Source organism: Hemiscyllium ocellatum, chromosome 18, assembly GCF_020745735.1.
Source record: "Hemiscyllium ocellatum isolate sHemOce1 chromosome 18, sHemOce1.pat.X.cur, whole genome shotgun sequence".
Classification (NCBI taxonomy): Eukaryota; Metazoa; Chordata; class Chondrichthyes; order Orectolobiformes; family Hemiscylliidae; genus Hemiscyllium; species Hemiscyllium ocellatum.
The window spans coordinates 32979010-32998393 of record NC_083418.1 but is presented as its reverse complement, the minus strand read 5'-3'; the positions used below and the strand labels follow the sequence as shown (position 1 = coordinate 32998393).

Genomic DNA, 19384 nt, shown 5'->3' with positions numbered 1-19384 from the left:
GCCATAAAATTAAAATAAAATTAATGAATTTTAGTCACAATTAATTTACTTCAGAGTTATTCAGTCTAAACTGGACCATTTATTAAAGAAGCACCACCATTTCTGATTTTTTTCTCTCCTCTATGTACTTCCTGTTTATGCTTAACCTAGTGAAACCTTTCTCTCTCTGTTTCCTGTGCATATCGGAACTATCTCCACCTTTTTTGAATACATATTCTATCGCTCAGTTAAAAATAGTTGCTGATGAAGGAGTGCAGATTGTAACAACTTATTTCCTGTCTCAATCATAGCATCACAACATTCAGATATTGAAGAAGGCCCTTTTGAATTGCGAGGTGAACATTTGGACAGAAGGATTAAATCTTCCCATTCTCGGAGAAACCCTTCCTCATCTGTCAGGTACAGTTGTAATTTTCTATAGCCTAGGACAAGACTTGGTCCTTACCTCATTTGTGCACATACACTTACAATTGGGAAAGCAGATCACTTTAGTAGTTTTTTCTGCAGAAAAGTGTGCATCTACACTTACGATGTACAATTATATACATGAATGCTTTCATTTGTAACCACAGAATATATATAGAGACAGCATCTTAAGCTTTTTTATATGGCTTCACTTTTAGAGAATGAGGCGGAAGCATTTTTATTAGAGAATGCTCAAACATAGGGAGGATGTTCGGGTAAGAAACCATGTACATGTTATGTGCCTTAACATTATAATTGTGTTCATGCTGTTAACAACAATTTCTTTCAATACCATGTTAAGATATAGCTACACATTGAAAACTGTACCTAACATGTTATAGATTCATACAGCAGATTCTTCGGTCCACCTGTCCATGTCGACCATAATCCCAAATTAAACTAGTCCCATCTGCCTGCATTTGGCCATATCCCTTCAAACATTTCTTATTCATGGACTTATCTAAATGTCTTTTAAATGTTTTAATTGTACCTGCATCCAACACTTCCTCTGGAAGTTCATTCCACAGATTTACACCTGTGTAAAAAACATTGGCAAAATGTTAAAAAGTCATGCAGCACGGAAATAGACCCTTCAGCCCAACCAGTCCACGTCGACCATAATCCGAAACTAAACTCGTACCACCTGCCTGCACTTCACCCATATCCCTCCAAACCTTTCCCATTCATGTACATATCCAAATGTCTTTTAAACATTGCAACTGTACCCACATCCACCACTTCCTCAGGAAGTTCATTCCACACACGAGTCATTCTGTGTAAGAAAGTTGCCCCTCATGTCTTTTTTAAATCTTTCTCCTCTGACCTTAAAAATATGCCCCCTAATGTTAAAACTCCCCCATCCTAGGGAAAAGACAATGGAGTTCTGTTAGTGGACCTTTTGGAGAGGGACCCACACATAGATGGCTCAGTTTTTTTTTGTTCTTGGTTATTTTTTGACTTTATGGATTTCCTGTTAGCCAACGATTTTATTTAATCTATTCTTGAAAACTGAGTGTTGCTAACTAGGCATTGTGTAATGCCCATCCCTGGCATCCTGATCAGTTCTTACAAGTGAATGGGCTTGCTGCACTATTCACAAAAAGCAGTTAAGAATTAATAATGTTGTTGTGTAAATGGAGGCACATTTAGACCAAATAAGGATGTCTGATTTACTTCCTGAACGAAATCAGTAAGCCAATTTTGTCATGAAATTCTAGCAACTTAACAACCAATTTTTCTTCTCATTTCTCAATGTGTTTAAACCGACCTCAAATCTCCGACTGCCATGGTAACCTATGTATACTGTCCAGGTCTCTCATTATTGGGGCAGTAATATAACTACTGGAGGTTTTGTGGTGCAATGCAGAGGATGCCTGCCTTTGAGCTCAGGTTGGAAGATGTTTTTATAATGTGGCTGAACAGGGACATCCTTTCAACATATGCCAATGGCAGCCAGTGAGAGCAGGAGAGAGGCCTGGTCAACAACACGAAGGAAAGGATGTTGGAACCTCTGCCAGCATTATCCATAACTCCAGACTAGAACATGCTTGCCACAGCAACTCAAACTTCCTGAGAGGACTATACCCCATTATCACCAATACAGCAACTACACTACTCTAACCTTAAATAACAAATCATGGTAGGTGGGATTTTTCAATGAACAATTTGGGAGCAGTGTGTACTGTTTCATTGCTATTGCCTTACCGTTAAGATTGCATTCAGCAGCTGTCTCTTTGTGATTCCCAAGGCTGTTTGGCAAAAGTGGGAAATGTCAAGAGTCATCTCATCATTGCATCAATAGCCCCATCAATGATCAACAGCTAGTTTCACAGGAAGAAGAAGAAACTAGCAGTCAAAGTTCAAGGATTATTAATTCAGAACTATAATTCACAAAGCATACAGCAGTAAAAATGTGTCCAGTGTTATAGAGGGTGCATTTTTAAAATCTGTTTTATATTAGAAATTATAGGATGACCAACATACAGTCATATTTGTAGTTTTAGGATTAAGGATTACTTTAGAGTATTACAGTGAGGCTGTGTATGAAGAGGATTGTCATTCAATGGCTTCTGCAACATAGTTTATACCAAACAATCAAGCTCCAATTAGGTTTCTTTATATTGGTTGGATCCTGAGCATTAATGCCTGATATATTTAAACAATCCCAGCCTGCTTTAGAATAATAAAGGCAATGCATTTTTTAAGATCAAAAATTTAGCTGTAGGCTCAACAATCAGATCGCTTTGTGACAGTTCAAGTCAACATGCCCCTTCTCATCATATCTTTAACTTCTTTAATCTTGACAAAGTTAGTTTACCTCACAAACCTATTTATGCTTCAATGACTTTCCAACTTATTGCACAATTTTGTTTTGGTCAAAATGTTCCATGGTGTTTTCCTTTTTACACCTAACTTTCTAATTTCTATTGAAAATGAAAGGTCATTTGCGTCCTTCACTATAATAGGTGTAGAGGTGCAGACATTTTCCATATAGCCCCTCAAGCTTGCTCCACCACTCAAAAAGATCAGAGGTGATCTTCGATAAAATCTTCACTTCTTCTGTGTTAGTTGTGACGGCATCATAGACTAATACATGGAGTAATTTGGCCAACATTTATATAGGTAACACTAGCTATATTGGCCATTATATGTTGAGATGGTAGTCCTGATAATCAAAACTTGTAAATAAAGATAAACTTTCCAAATTTTTTTCTCACATCTCTCAATTCACTTTGTGCTCAAAAGCTATTGATTATAGCCTTAAATATACTCATTAACTGAGTGTACACAGTCAGGTAGAAAATTCCAAAGATTCACAGCCCTCTGAGTGCAAATAAAATCTGTCATCTTAGTAGTAATTGGTTAATTGCTTAATCCTGAGATTTTGACCCCCTACCTCCAGACTCTTGAGCCAAGGTAAAAAGCATCTCAGTGACATCTCCTAAATGTTTTATACATTCCAATTAGAACAAGTCTCAGTCTTCTAAACTCCAGAGAACATAGGCCAATTTATGTTCTTAGACATCAATCCAGTAAGCCCTTGTTGCACCCCCACAATATCTTTCTTTAGGTAAAGAAGCCAATACTCCAGGCTCCCCACACATTGGCAGCAATATTTCCTTAGCTGAAAATGTGTTGCTGGAAAAGCACAGCAGGGCAGGCAGCATCCAAGGAGCCTTCTTCAGGGCTCATGCCCAAAACGTCGATTCTCCTGCTCCTTGGATGCTGCCTGACCTGCTGCGCTTTTTCAGCAACACATTTTCAGCTCTGATCTCCAGCATCTGCAGTCCTCACTTTCTCCAGCAATATTTCCTTAATCTTACACTCTAACCCCTTCAGATTTACTTGAGAGTAAACCTGTTGGACTATAGCCTGGTATTGTGTGATTTTTTTTAACTTTGTCCACCCCAGTCCAACACCAGCACCTGCACATCACAGAAAAAGAGTGACATGTTATTTGTCTTACTAATTGTTTGCTATGCCTGCATATTAGCTTTCTTGTATATGGATGTTCAATTGCCTCTGAAAACTAACAATTGGTATAGTTTTGCCCTTAGAAAATAGTTATTTCTTTCTATTCATCATAACTTTCTGAATAAACTCCCGTCTCCCCCCATTATTCTCCAGCTGTTCCCTTATTGTCACTCATTTAGCCCAGTGTAAGCTCCGAGCCATCCTTCTTTCCCATCTGTTTTTACCATCAGCAAAAATAATAACTTACATTCATCGATATAAATTGTAAATTGAGGAGCATGGATAGGATAAATAGACAAAGTATTTTCCCTGGGGTAAGGGAGTCCAGAACTAGAGGGCACAGGCTTAGGTTGAGAGGGGAAAAATATAAAAGAGACTTACGGGGCAACTTTTTCATGCAGAGGGTGGTACGTGTATGGAATGAGCTGCCAGAGGAAGTGGTGGAGGCTGATATAATTGCAACATTTAAAAGGCATCTGGATGGGTATATGAATAGGAAGCGTTTGGAGGGATATAAGCCAGGTGCTGGCAGGTGGGACTGGATTGGGTTGGGATACCTGGTCAACATGGACAGGTTGGATCGAAGGGTCTGTTTCTGTGCTGTACATCTCTATGACTCTATGACTCTACTGATCCTTACACCAATCCAATAGTTACACCCTGACATTTGAAAATTATCATTTACTTCTACTCCCTGTTTTCTGTCCATTATCAAACACTTCAGTCAAATTAATATTTTGCCCCCTATCATGTATTAATTCCCTTATGTAAAATCATAGCAAATAATCATCTGAAAATCTTCACTCTCAAACTCAATGCGATATTCCATCAAATTATGATCACTCTTCTCAAGGCTGGTTTTAAACATGTTTGGTGTGGGACTCAAATATCTACTAGCAAATTACTAAATAATCATGTTTCAACATGTAATACAAAGCTGAAATATACTGTTCCCTATTAAGGGATTATTTTATTATCATTGTGGTAATTTTAAAAAATATATATAATGACATTTTCTGTTCTGCCAGAAGGTCCTAAACAATAAACTTTAACTCTGAATATCCTACTTGACAATGTTAATTGAAGACTGATTTATTTACAACCTAAATTTAACTAGATTTACTATGACAAATAACTTAGAAAAATACAATCTTGCCACGCACATTTTCTGATCTGCAGGTGTTATGGGGGTGGAGTTATTTTTAACATTTAATTTCTTCCTTGTAAAAATCTGAAGCTGCACTGTTATATCTCTGGTGTTAGTCATATAAAGAAATGGCAATCATGTATCCCTCATCTGAGATAATAGGGGTAAATCCACTATTCCTAAGCATCAGTTCTGAGGAAGGGTCACTGGACACAAAACATTATCTCTGATTTCTCTCCACAGTTGCTGCCACACCTGCTGAGCCTTTCCATCAATTTCCGTATTTGTTTCTGATTTCCACCATCGCCAATTCTTTTGGTTTTTAATCCAAAGCCATCTTCCTCTCTATCACCAGCACACAGTGATAACATTGTGTACCACGTAAAAGATGCACTGAAGCAACTCACCTAGGGTCCTTCCACACCTAGAAGGACAAGGCAGAGCAAACATGGGAACACATCACCTGCAAATTTCCATCCAAGTCACACACCATGCTGACTTGGAATTATACTGCCATTTCTTCACTGTTGCTGGATCAAAATCCTGGTACTCCCCCCTAACACTGTATCTACATCATATGGACTTCACCCGTTCAAGACGGTGGTTCAAAGGCAACAAATATTGACCTTGCTAGCATCACTGACATCTCATGAAATGATATAAAAACAATAGCTTATAGTTCTCACAAACAATATAACTTGAGAGCTCATAGGTATGCCTGTAATTTCCTGACAGGCACTCATTGCGAGTGTTGCTTCCAACTGGAAACTCCAGATCACAGAACCTGTCCAGGCAGAGGGAACTGTAAGTGCTGGAAATCTACAGTTTTAAAATACAAGCGGTCAGAAATGCACAAAGGGACTGATTTCACAAATACCCATTACTGGCAGAAAGGTTTGAATCCCCACAGCACATTATGTTCAAAACTGGTTCTTGTAGTGCAAACAGCAACTAAGAAATAGTTAACATTTCACATTGTGTGAGATGGGACACTGTAATGTTGCATACTGTCAGTATTGCTGTGCACAATTGGATGCTGCCATTCTAACTGTTGTTTAAAGCTGATCCGTACCTTCAATACCCTGTTTGGCTCCATGTCCCATATACTGTCCTTCACAAAGGCTGCTTTCTCTATCAGCACAAAGTCAGTCAGCCAACTTAACTGCTACTTAGCTTGATGTAAACTGTCCAGCGAAGACAGAGACTAGATAATTCTGGTGATCAGCTTATGATGGAAGATACGGGAGAGAAGGAAATTTACAGAAGTCAAAAAACACAAAGGCTGAGAAACATATATTCCTACATTGATTCCTTGCATGAAAATGTACATTCTGGTTAACAGGTACTTTCAAAAGAAACAAGATAAAACTGTATATTGGTACTTTCGTTCATGATGGCATCTCAAACTGAATCCTAATGTTTCATCATAAACTTTAAACACTGTGTGCAATGAAATCTTCAGCTATACCCTTCTGTCCTCCAGCCTTACTTATTCCATTGTTCTCCTCATTTGTCTACCATTTTTCATACTCCAAATCCTCAGGTCATCCTACACACTTCTGTTTGCTTCTGGCCTGTTGTCTTATTTGTGCACGTTCTCTCTTTACCTTCAAAGACCTTGTCAAAATCCATCAAATATGGTTCCCATCAACTCTCCTAAATGTCGTGCCATAGTTCATATTGTTTCCCCTCTCTTCCATTGTCTACTCAACCATGCAAAACATCTAATGGTGCTTTTTAGTGCAAACATACAATGATGATACTACTCGAGACATCATGTAGCATCTATGGATAGACGGAATAACATTTTTTCTGTGAACCTCCATCAGATGTAAACTTTAATTGTATTTTCTTTGTTGAAATAATTGTTGCATACTATTGGGTGCTGCACCACACTCTTAAGTACTATCACTTTTGCATGTTGTTATCTGCCATCTGTATTTTGTACAGCACTTTTGCTGCTATTGGAGTTGCTGATATTATACTCTGTTAAGATACCATTTTGTATTTCTGTACATGGCTTTGCACTGTTGGACATTGTTGTATAACTTAAGTTGTTTGGACACTGCTGCATGCTACTGCCTGTTGTTGAACATTAGCATGCCCTGCTGAGTGGTGGTCTGTGCTATTGGATACTGTTGCATGATGTTGGATATCACGGAATTTTGTTGTGTATTGTTGAGTGTTTTGTGCACTGTCAGTGATCATACTTACAACAGAATGCTGTTGGGTACTTTAGCTAATTTGGATGTTTTTATACTATTGTGCACTATTAGTGCTGTTGAGATCTATTGGATAGTGTTTTAACTGCACTTTTCCCTACTAGTCTGGTCTGGCTTTATATAGTAGAGGATCATTACTATCCCAATTGAGCTTAAACGTAATCTGAATGAAATACAGCTTTGTCTGCGAATAATTATTTCATACACACAATGTACTGAAGTGAAGCCATTTGGTTCTGTTTTCAATTATGCATCGAGTACAAACCGATTCATTTGATTGTGTCCTCGCTCGCCTTTGTCTGTTGGGAAAATACCACGTGCAAGATCACATTTGAAATGACTTCCAGTTGTCTACAACAAATAAATAATGAGTGAGATCATGTGAAGAGATGGGGTTGGTGGGACAGTGGATGAGAGGGATCCTGGTAATTGTCTTTCCTTAATCTCATCATGAGTTACTTCTTCAGAACTTTGGATATCCTGATTTCTGCGTCCGAGAGTTAAGTGAAACAAAGAATTAAGAATTATTTCCAAGATCATAACCAAATCAATATATCACTACATTGAAAATTGCAATTCAAATCAACAACATCCCAAATTCTTCATGATGTGGCCATCTCTTACCATATAAATGGGAAAATGATAGATTAATGTAGGAAAATAAAATGCCCAGTTAATGTCAAAAAGAGGGACAAGTTTGAGCCATAGGTGAGAGGCAAGACATCTGTGAAAAACCTTTCTTTTTCTCTCCCTTAAGTGATCTGTTACATATTTCCAGAATTTCTTATTTACATTTTTGAGTTCACGCAATGTGTATTACTTTTTTTAACCTAATGATCTGTTTTTCAAATATAATAATATATCATCAAACCGTAAATCAGCCTGTCATCTAAAGATTGGCAGATCTGACCATGCAATACTCCCTCAGTATGGCAATCAGACAGTTATGTGCTCATGATAACCTGGAGGAAAGTTTGAACCAACAACCTCTGCCTTCAGGAAAGAAAGTCTTACCACCTGAGCCAAAATTTTCCCTGATACAATGATTTACTTTCATGACATATTTTAAATAAATATCTATTCCGTGGTGCTTTCGTTATACTTAGCTTAGAGCTGCTTCATCTTTTTGATGACATTTTGGTTAACTTCTCAAATTTTCCATCAACAACTTTATATATCTTCTATAAAACCATGGGTGAGGTGTCAGAAGACTGGAGGTTGGCTAACGTGGTGCTATTATTTAAGAAAGGTCATAAGAAAAGCCAGGGAACTATAGACCGGTGAGCCTGATATCATTGGTGAGTAAGTTGTTGGAGAGGATTCTGAGGGACAGGATTTACGTGCATTTACAAAGGCAAGGACTGATTAGAAATAGTCAATGTGGTTTTGAGATTGAGTTTTACAGTATCAAAGAAGTCTGATGAAAGCAGAGCAGTGGATGTTCCATATGAAGTTAGCAAGATGTTCAACAAGGTTCCGCATGGTAGATTGGTTAGCAAGGTTAAATCACATAGAATCCAGGGAGAGCTAACTATTTGAATACAGAATAGGCTTGAAGATAGGAGACAGAGAGTGGCGGTGGAGGATTATTGTTCGGACTGGAGGCCGTCAACCAATAGTGTGCCACAAGGATCGATGCTGCCACTGCTTTTGTCATTTAGATAAATGATTTGGATGTGAATATAGGAGATATATTTAGTAAGTTTGCAGATGATGCTATAATTGATGGTGTAGTGGACAGTGAAAAAGGTTATCTCAAAGTACAACAGGACCCTGATCCTATGGGCCAATGGGCCAAGGAGTGGCAAGTGGAGTTTAATTTAGATAAATGTGACGTGTTGTGTTTTAATAAGGCAAATCAGAGCAGGACTTGTACAGTAATGGTAAGGTCCTGGGAGTGTTGCTGAACAAAGAGACCTTGGAATACAGTTCATAGTTCCTTGAAGTTAGCATCACAAGTAGACAGGGTAGTGAAGAAGGCATTTGGTACAGTTGCCTTTACTGGTCACTGCATTGAATATAGGAGTTAGGATGTCATGTTGCGGCGATACAGGCCTCTTCTGGAATACTGCATTCATTTCTGGTTCCCTTGCTATAGGAAAGGTCTTCATAGAATCTCTAAAGTGTGGAAACAGGCCCTTCGACCCAACAAGTCCATATTGACCCTCCAAAGAGTAACCCACCTGGACCCATTTCTCTACCCTACTCTGTAACTCTACATTTACCCCTGACTAATGTATCCTACACATCCCTGAACACTACGGATATATAGCATAACCAATCCACCTAACCTGCACATCTTTGGACTGTGGTAGGAAACCAGAGCACCCAGAGGAAACCTATGCAGGTACAGGGAGAATGGGCAATCTCCACACAGTTGCCCGAGGCTGGAATCGAACGTAGGTCCCTGGCACTGTGAGACAGCAGTGCTAACCACTGAGTCACCATGCCACTCCAAAGGGTGCACAAAAGTTTGCCAGGTTTGGAGGTTTTGAGCTATAGGAAGAGGCTGAAAGGCTGAGGCTGTTTGCCCTGGAGCATCGGAGGCTGCAGGGTCGCCTTATGGAAATTTATAAAATCATGAGGGGCATGGATAGGGTGAATAGCCAACATCTTTCTTCCAGGGCTGGGGAGCTCATAACTGGAGGGCATAGGTTTAAGGTGAAGGGAAAGATATAAAAGGAACCTGAGGGGCAATCTTTCACACAGAGGTTGGTACGTGTACAGAATGAGCTGCCAGAGGAAGTGGTGGAGAAAGGTACAACTACAACAGTTAAAAGGTATCTGGATGGGAACATAAACAGGAAGGGTTTAGAGGGAAATGGGCCAAATACTGACAAATGGGACAGGATTAATTTAGTATATCTGGTTAGCGTGGACGAGTTGGACCGAAAGGTCTGTTCCATACTGTACAGTACTATGACTCCATGACTCATCAAATAACCACGTAAGAAATGTTTGCATATGACATTTTAAGAAAGATTTTTAGTGTTCTTTTTAAACTGAGGACATCTAGGAAACCTTGGCATTAAAAATTGCGTGGAACAGTAGTTCAGTCCCTGAGGGATTAAGTGATAAAAAGAGATGATGTCTCAAAGCAAAACTGCGTGGCAATGGAACAAGCAAAGAAATAAAGCTGTGTCTATAATTGCAGAGAATGAGATCTGAAATAATTGAACTTGATGTTGAGTTTGTAAGACTGTAAAGTGTGTAATTGAATGAAAAGGTGGTACTGTGTCCCATGCTTAAGTTAAACTTATTTAAAACATTTGTAACAGGTTGAGGACAGAGAGGCCAGAGTGGGGGTGAGATGGAAAGTTTAACGTCAGTCAGATAAGATGAAGGCCCAGAAACAGTCTTGCAAACCAACGGAGGCATTTTGATAAGTGGTCACCCAACTTGCACATAGGCTGTGTGGAGGAGACAATGTTGTAAGCATGAATTACAGATTACTAATTAAAAGAAGTACAAAGTAAATCATCCTTTCACCTGGAAGGAGTCTGGGTCTTGGACAACTAGTAACTCAAATTAAACTTGCTGCTGATAGCAAACGCTGATACTCAACAGAGCAAGTATGCTTTTAACGACATGTTAATGGAATGTCACAGAAAACAACTTTATCTATTCCTGCATGTTGTCAATTATTCTTTAAGATTTAAACATTTTAAGCATTAAAATGTTTCTTTTCCTTTATTTATTTTTCTCTCTCTCTTAAGCCAATCTTTTTTATTCACCCTTATTTATCTTCCCACACCTGGTTTGTTTTGAACTACTCCCTCTAATCCGCGATCTTTGTCAATTCTTCTGTTCATTTCTCAGTCCTTTAATCTACTGCTTATGGAAAAATACTGTCGGTCCCATTATTTATCAAGATCACCAAGATACCCTGTTACCATCACCAATTTTTTGTCAGCTCATACTTCCATTAGCTTTGGAGGTAATTATTTAAAAGACATAACCTTTTAGCTAAAAGCTAATATCTCCCATTCCAACAAAATCTGCCCCAATATATATTGCCCCTAAAGAAGCACAGATTTTTCAGAACTCTCATAGATAAGGAGGAATGGCACTTGAAATGCAATATTGTCAAATTATTCAGCAGACACAAAGGATCTGTGCCTGTGATCCATGAACAAAGTACAGTAATCTATTAATGACAGTTCATTCATACTTTTTCCAGTCACCAGCACAGTAAACAACTGAACGGGACTCAAAAGATTAAGCACAGTACGATGTTTCACATCCGTCTGTCAGAAGTCTGATGAAAAGTCGTTATTTCTTAGGAATCAAATAGAAATCCTATTAATTTACGAAATAAAACAACAAACTGCAGATGCTGGAAATCTGAAAAAACAGCAACTGTTGGAGAAACTCAACAACTCTGGCAGAATCAGTGCAGAGAAAGCAGAGTTAACATTTTGAGTCTCGTGATCCTTCTTCAGAACATAATGAATGAATCCCATTAATCCACTCATTTGAAAATTTTACAAGCCAGGTCAGATCTACCAGTTACAGATTCAATGATAGCTATTGAGTCTCCTCAGGGAAATTTCCTCATAAGCATTCCCAGATTCTACTGATAATGAAACAAATTACAAGCACAGGCAATCCTAGGTTGCGAACAGGTTCCTTTGTTGAGTCGATTTGTATTCAAGTTGGAACACAATACAGAACAATCTAAAACAACCATTCATAAGTATGGGAAATGTTTGCATATCAGATTTTTAAAATTAGATCCCTGAAAAGGATCAACTTCATAAGTACAACTGTCCCTAAGTCAGGGGCTTTGTAATTCAGGGATCCTCTGTATTCACCAATTCTCAAAAAATCAATTATCTTACCCTGCTAGAATTCTGTACCCCAAAAAATGTAATCCTGCATCCTTCACCTCAAAAAAAAATCATGTTAGCTTTTGGATTAGTCAACAAACAACCTTTTTTCATCACGAGTGGTCAATCTGTACATTAGTAATGGCATTCAGAAACTGTTATTTTTATCAGTCAAACCTGGTCTACCATATTTAACAACATCCTTGACAGATCAGCGACTTTGGAATGAGAGGAAATTTGACAATTAGGTGCTTGAAATTGCCAAGTTGAAAATCCAAATTTTGCAAGTACTTAAATCTGAATTTTAACCTGTTAACTATTAAAATATATTGGAAACCAGGCAGGAGAATCGGTCTGAGTGCTAAATGAATGAAATGGATAAATCAGACTTAGTGCACATATGTGACTTCCATTGATCATATTAATGAGGTGTACCTGCTCCAGTGCAAACTGTTAAGCAGCATTAAATATTGTTATTTTCTAGATTTATTATATGCTATCATCTCAACCAGTAGTGGAAGGAATCAAGTTGATTGCATGGCATTTATTTTAGTCAATTTAAATTGATATGATATTGTAAAAATGAGCTATCAAACTGATTTCTACTGTCTCATTTTAATACCTGGGATTTTGTCTGGATTAAAATGGCTTTAAAAAATGAAATACATCAAAATAAGTTGACTGCAGTGCCACCTGACCGTAGGTTGGGCCCGTTCATGGAACTATCAACAAACAAGACCCAGTCTGAACTGAAATTAATATGCCATCAAAATGACTGAAACCAAGCACACAGATATATAGCTCCTGTTTGATTTTCATCTTTGTGAAGTTTCACACATTGACATGGAAGTTATCTGTAGATTATCCAGCTTGTAAATAATAACAAAGTGAATAAACAAATGAACTGTATTTCAGCCAACATCTTTAGGGCACAGCAGAGACAATGGTGGATTCGGGACAACAGGAGTGGAAAATGTACCTAATGGCTCCCTATTTTGTATCAGCTGTTGGAAGTCAACTCCCAGTGAAAAGCAAATCAGAAAGACATTTATTCTTGAACAACAAAATTGTAGTCTTATGTTGGAAACGTAGAATATAGGAGCAGGAATAGCACATTTAGCTCTTTGAGCCAGTTCCACCATTCAGTATGATTACAGCCAATTGCCAACTCAGCATCCTTCCCTAATTTCTCACTGTATCATTTGATCCCTTTAGTCCAAAGAAGTATATCTACATCTTTCATAAAAGCCTTTGATGTTTTGGCCTCAACAATTTCCTATAGTAGATAGTTCAACAGGTTCACTGCTTTTTGAGAGAAGCAATTTCTCCCCATCTCTGTCCTAAAAGGTCTAGCCCTAATCATTATACTGTGACCATTGGTTCTACATTGCCTGGTCAACAAGAACATCATCCCTGCATCTACCCTGACTATTCCTGTGAGAACTTTATAGGTTTCTATGAAAGTCCTTTAACCATAACTTTAACCATAACTCCCTCATTCTTCAGAACTCAAGAATATATTCCTAACTTATCCAGTCTTTCCCTGTATGTCAGTTCTGGCAAGAATTAGTGTAGCAACCCTTTTTCACACTCACTCAATAGTCAAAGCATCTTTCCTCAGATAAGGAAATCAAAACTAAATACCGTACAGTACTCCAGGTGTGGTTTTACTAATACCCTCTATAGTACAGCAAGACATCCCTACCCTTATACTCAAAACCTCTGGTTATGAAGGCCAGTATACCATTTAGCTTCTTCATCATGCACTGGACCTGTATACTTATTATCAGCGACTGGTGTACAAGAATACTGAGATCTTGTTTCACCTCCTGCTTTCCCAATCTATTCCCATTTAGATAATAATCTTCTTGCATGTTTATTTTTGTCCATATTATACTGCACTTGCCATGTATTTGCCACATTCTTAACCTGTTGAAATCACACTGAGGCACCCTTGCATCTTCTCCACAAGTCCCACTCGGTTTCACGTCATTTGCAAATTTTGAGACATAACATGTACTTTCATCATCTAATAATTGATACTCAGTGTCTAAGCACTGATCCCTACAGTATCCAGCTAGTCACTGACAATAATTTAGAGAAAGACCTCATTATTGTATTCTTTGTTGCCTACCTAACAACTAACCTCAATCCATTTCAGCTCAGGATCTTCAATCACATGTTACATGTTAATCTCATATATGGGACCTTATTGAAAGCCTCTGAACATCTAAGTAAACCACATCCACTGTGCCACCACCCCCCCCACCCCCATCCATTCCAATAGTTAGATCGTCAAAATTCCAGCAGATTTGTCAAGTCTGACTTCCTCTTCATAAATCTATGTTGATGCTGTCTGATCCTGTCATTATCTTCCAAGTGCTCTGCTATTACACCTTTTTTAATGGACTCTAACATTTTTTTCCACTACCAATGTCAAGCTAACCGGGCTATAATTGGCTCTTTTCTGTCTGCCTCTCTTGTTAAATACTGGGGTTACATTAGCTATCTGCCTTTAATTGTGTCAGTTTCCTCAGGGCCATTTCTTTTTCAATACTAATTTATGTCAATTCCTTCTTCACACTTAACCCTGTGTTCTCTCATATTTTTGGGATATTTTTTGAATCTACATATTTGAAGACAGAACTAAAATAGGTATTTAATTGGTCTGGCACCACTTTATTCCCCATTATAAGTTTTGTTTCCACCTGTAAGTGACCTATGGTTGCCTTTACTATTCAGGTTTCTCTTCACATACCTATAGAAGCTTTTACGATCATTTTGTACTTTCCTTTAAGCTTATTCTGAAACTCTATTTCCCCCTTTTAATCAGTTTCCTTGTCTCCTTTTGCTGGAATTTACACTGTTTCCAATCCTCAGGTCTGTTGCTTTCTTTGGCCAATTTGTTTGCCTCTTCCTTGGATTCAATCCTATCGCTAATTTTCATTGTTAGCCATTGTTTGTCAGGAACGAATAACGCTTGTAGTTTGTCCATGTGCTTTTCAAATGTTTGCTATTACCTATCTACTGTCATTTCTTTAAATAATAATCCCCAATATATCATAGTCAGCTCACATCTCATACCATCATAATTTCCTTTATTTAAACACAGGATCCTAATCTCAGATACTTTCATCTGAGTGAAAAATTCTGGCTTATTGTGGTCACTCTTCCCAAAGAACCTTTGCACAACGAGATCATGAATTATTTCTTCCTTGTTACAAAATAACCAGTCAAAGATGGCCTTTTCTTTAATTTGATCGTCACCTACTGATCCATAAAAATATCCTGTACCCACTCCTAGAATTCCTTCTTTATGGTGTTGCTACTGACCTGATTTGTCCAATCCATATGCAGATTAAAGTTGCCCATAATTATAGCCATGCCTCTATTACTTGCATCTCTAATTTCATTTTCAATGTCTTCCCGAGTGTTGCTACTGCAGCTTGGGGATTGATATGCAACCTCTAATACCATTTTCTGCCCCTTGATGTTTCAATCCATATAAACTCTATTTCATCAGAGCTAATACCCTTCCTCACGATCTTTAAACGAAATACCTCAAGTACTTTTAAATTGCATATTCTTGATCTTCCATTTTTTACGAGAAACATTCCCCTTTTTTACAGCTAATTCAAGTTTGTATGTGTTTCTTGAATTGAAAGTGTTTGATGTCATATTTTATTGTTTTTCTCAAGCATCAAAACTCCTCTTCCTTTCACCTAGGAAAACCTTGTAATCAGCCTGCCATTTTTGAACCAGCAAACTAGCAAATTGGAGGGTGATAAATGTGTGCTACAAAGAATTGAACATCTTTCTTACAGCCAACTGAGGAGGTTATAAAGAGGGGAACCTATTCGCTCTTCTTCACCTGATTGTAACAAGATTTGGAAGTAAAGTATAAATTTGCCATATAAATAGATAGCTTGTGGATCATAAATGTGGTACTAATAGCTGAGGTTACCATTGAAGGACTCTACTTCTCAACCTCTCCTCCCTTGCTTGATGACCCTCAAGTTAAACCACCATTGGTCACCTCTGTCTAATGAGAGGTCAGCTCTATGGTCTGGTACGAATGTGGCCACATTACTTACTTGACTTCTTTGCTAATGGAATGTGGATTAAATATCTAAGCATAGATTGTTTATACATTAACAGAGTGGGGTGAATGCTCATTTCTCATTTCTCAAATTCGATACATGTGCAGAGTTCTTTGCAGGGTGTAGCGACTCAGAATACATGTGCTGGGGCCAGATAGTCACTGGTGCGTGGCACGTAAAGATCACTGTTGTAAATCATGAAGGCAATTAACTCTTGCATGAAGTTGTAAACATTCTGTTCTTTGAGATGCTAGAGATCAGATCAAAAAGTGTGGTGCTGGAAAAGCACAGCAGGTTAGGCAGCATCAGGGCAGTAGGAGAACTGACGTTTTGGGCCTTAAGCCCTTCATCAAGAATGTGATGATGAAAGGCTTATGCCCAAAAGGTCTATTCTTCTACTGCACAGATACTTCCTGACTTGCTGTGCTTTTTCAGCATCACACTTTTCAACATTCTGTTCTTTGTTAACTGATACAGTGGAGTTGTTCAAAAATATCCACATGACAATAAAAGTACATATTCAGTTCTACCCGCCTTCTCATTGTCATATCACTCAATCTTTTCCTTCCGAATTGTCTCTTCTACCCATTTAGATGGTCCACCTCAGTATCATCTCTTATTAACTGAACAAATAAGTCCAATGCTCAGTCAATGTTAAATTTCTACATGACCTCCCATCTTTGGATTATTTTTCTCAATCATCATAAAAATCACTGAAGAATTCACCATTATTAATGCCCTAATTTTCCATTAATTTTTCTACCTCTTCTGTAGGTGACTCCTTTCCAGTTTGGATGTTCAGCTGAAGTCATGGAATTTGCTTACAGCCACATTGTGTACAATTCGCAAAACATACCTTCCCCAAATCCCAGAAACAGAGAACGCGGTAAGTACCAATTTCTTCAATCTCAATAAATGTTAATCCATTCTTTTTTTGACATGGCCTTATTTATTGAAGTATATTCAATCTGTTCTCCCAATTGCTTTTTGGCTAAATATCTCACCTGTAGTAATGAATGACACAGATACTAGAAAACCATAGGCTTGATTCTCACTGAGGAGAATGTAGCTCATGTGCTGGTTAAATGTTACAGTTGTCTTCAGTGTCTCTGGGTGAGTGAGGAAACTGATGGGCTCCCAATGCTCTGCCCTCTTACCTGTCAGTCCATCATTAATGACTGGTCCTACCTAATCTATTCCCTGTTAATGACTTTCTGCTCTAGTCAGTAGATTTATGGACTGGATTTCATGCGTAAAGATTTTAAACAATCACAGACTTAAATTCTGACTGTAAATTTAGTTGATATTAGTAATGCAAAATTACCTAGTTAAAAACTAGATTATAATCTTCGATCACACTGATATGCATTCAGTGCACTTTAATACCCAACTTGTTTGAATTATCAGGCCCATTTATATACATAGGGTAGTGATCTGAAAACAGTGGTACCTTCATTGGAAAACAATTACAAAGCTAGCCACCTGCCAAATTAGTGCAATCACAGCAGATTATAAGGTTACAAATTTTTCTTCCCATCTGTAGGAGAGACCGAAAGTGTCACCAACCAACACATGACATTATCGACGTGTAGGTTTGACTTGTGAAAGCGATGTGGGTATCATTACTTGGTGATAAGATATGGGATGGTTTTAGGTCTGCGGAGGTAGTGTCTCGTAGATTCTCATCTGCCCTGAAACTTAAGAGGACAAGGGAAATTACAATGAAAATTTTTGTACTGTAAATCTAACTTATTCAACAAGCTGAGAGGCACTAATGCTATGGAAAGAACAGTTTTTAATTTTTTGCTCTTTGTTGTTAATGTCTAGAAGCCCCAGCGTTATACCACTATAGCTACTATTAAAATCTATTGGAAAGTAGTTTGGAATAATCAGAGCTAAGTAATCAGTATAATCAGCTGATGGACTGATAGCTTTTTAGTTAGCCACTTGACAACTAGTTGTTTCTCATTCTGATCATGGGAGAGCAGTAGGTGAGCTCATAGTGGGAAACAGTTCAAAGCAGGCTTTTTGCTGCTATGTCCTCTGTCTGAAATGAGATCAATAACCTGAACAATACACATCTGAGACTTTGGTGCTGATTATTGAGATATGCAAGGCCTTTTTACGAATTACCTAGTATACTTTGTGGAAACTTGTCTTCTCAGTAATTCTGAGGCCCTTGTGTAATCACTTTGAAATCACCCTTCCAATATGGGAGTCTCATCTGTGGGAAACTCGTTTTGCTGCTTAGAGATTGGAATCATATACCTTCGCTATGCAGGTTACTCTACTCTGTCCATCAGTCTCAGTATCATTGTTAATTTAAACTGCCAACATTAACCTTCAGGACTCATACATTGTAATTGAGATAGTGTCATCTGTGGAGCCATAAAACTGGCAACAGTCATAGCCACCAGGCAAAGAGTTAAGAAAGTGATATGAAAAGAGGATAGATTAACTGGAAAGTTAAGGGACCCAGTTGACAAGTGGAATATTCCAACTGTTGCTACTCTGCCAATAATGCACAGGATATACTATTACAGTATAATATTTTCAGATAAAAATATATTTCTTTCTAAAGAACTTTTTAAACTTTTTGAGGTTGTGTTTGCAGGTGGTAATGTACTGGTTTCCTGTTTCACCCCCATTCTGAAGCTTTCAGTGCAAGATGTGTGATAATATTCAGTCAGAAATTAGAAACCAATGATAGGAGGTGAGGTTTCTCTGTCAGTGACTCTAGAGCTCAATGCATGTAGGCTTGTTTCCACTCCACTCAGCAGGAGTAGAATGTTTGTGATGCACTTTGCAACGTGGCAGTATGTTGGTAAAATTAGCAACACGTGAGTATTGTTATATTTCCAATGTTAAGCTTTTCTGAGCTTACTATGTCAGAGCCGTGTTGTGAATACTTGGATTTCAGCAGAAACAACTTAGTCTTTGAGTGCCAGGTACAAAAACCTCAGACAATAGACCATGGAAACTAATTGTTTGGAAACATCCTTGTAAATGCTGTTCTGCCCCAGGCTTTCTGATACCTCATTCTTTCATTATTAGACAAGATTTGTATTATCCACTCACTTAGTCATCGTAACCAGATGCTACTGCTATATTCAGCTCTATATCCATTATGACTTGCCTATTCATTTG

The 19384-nt window shown here is 38.1% G+C and overlaps 1 protein-coding gene across 1 annotated transcript in view; it reads left to right on the top strand.

Moving 5' to 3' along the window:
• Positions 1 to 263: 263 nt before the first annotated feature.
• si:dkey-9k7.3 (circularly permutated Ras protein 1) overlaps positions 264 to 19384 on the top strand; it is an 81462-nt gene continuing 62341 nt past the window's right edge. The window contains exons 1-2 of the mRNA XM_060838469.1: positions 264 to 399; positions 17012 to 17123. Of these exons, the coding sequence (XP_060694452.1) occupies positions 17048 to 17123 (76 nt within the window). The 5' untranslated portion in view covers positions 264 to 399; positions 17012 to 17047. The remainder of the gene's footprint in view (positions 400 to 17011; positions 17124 to 19384) is intronic.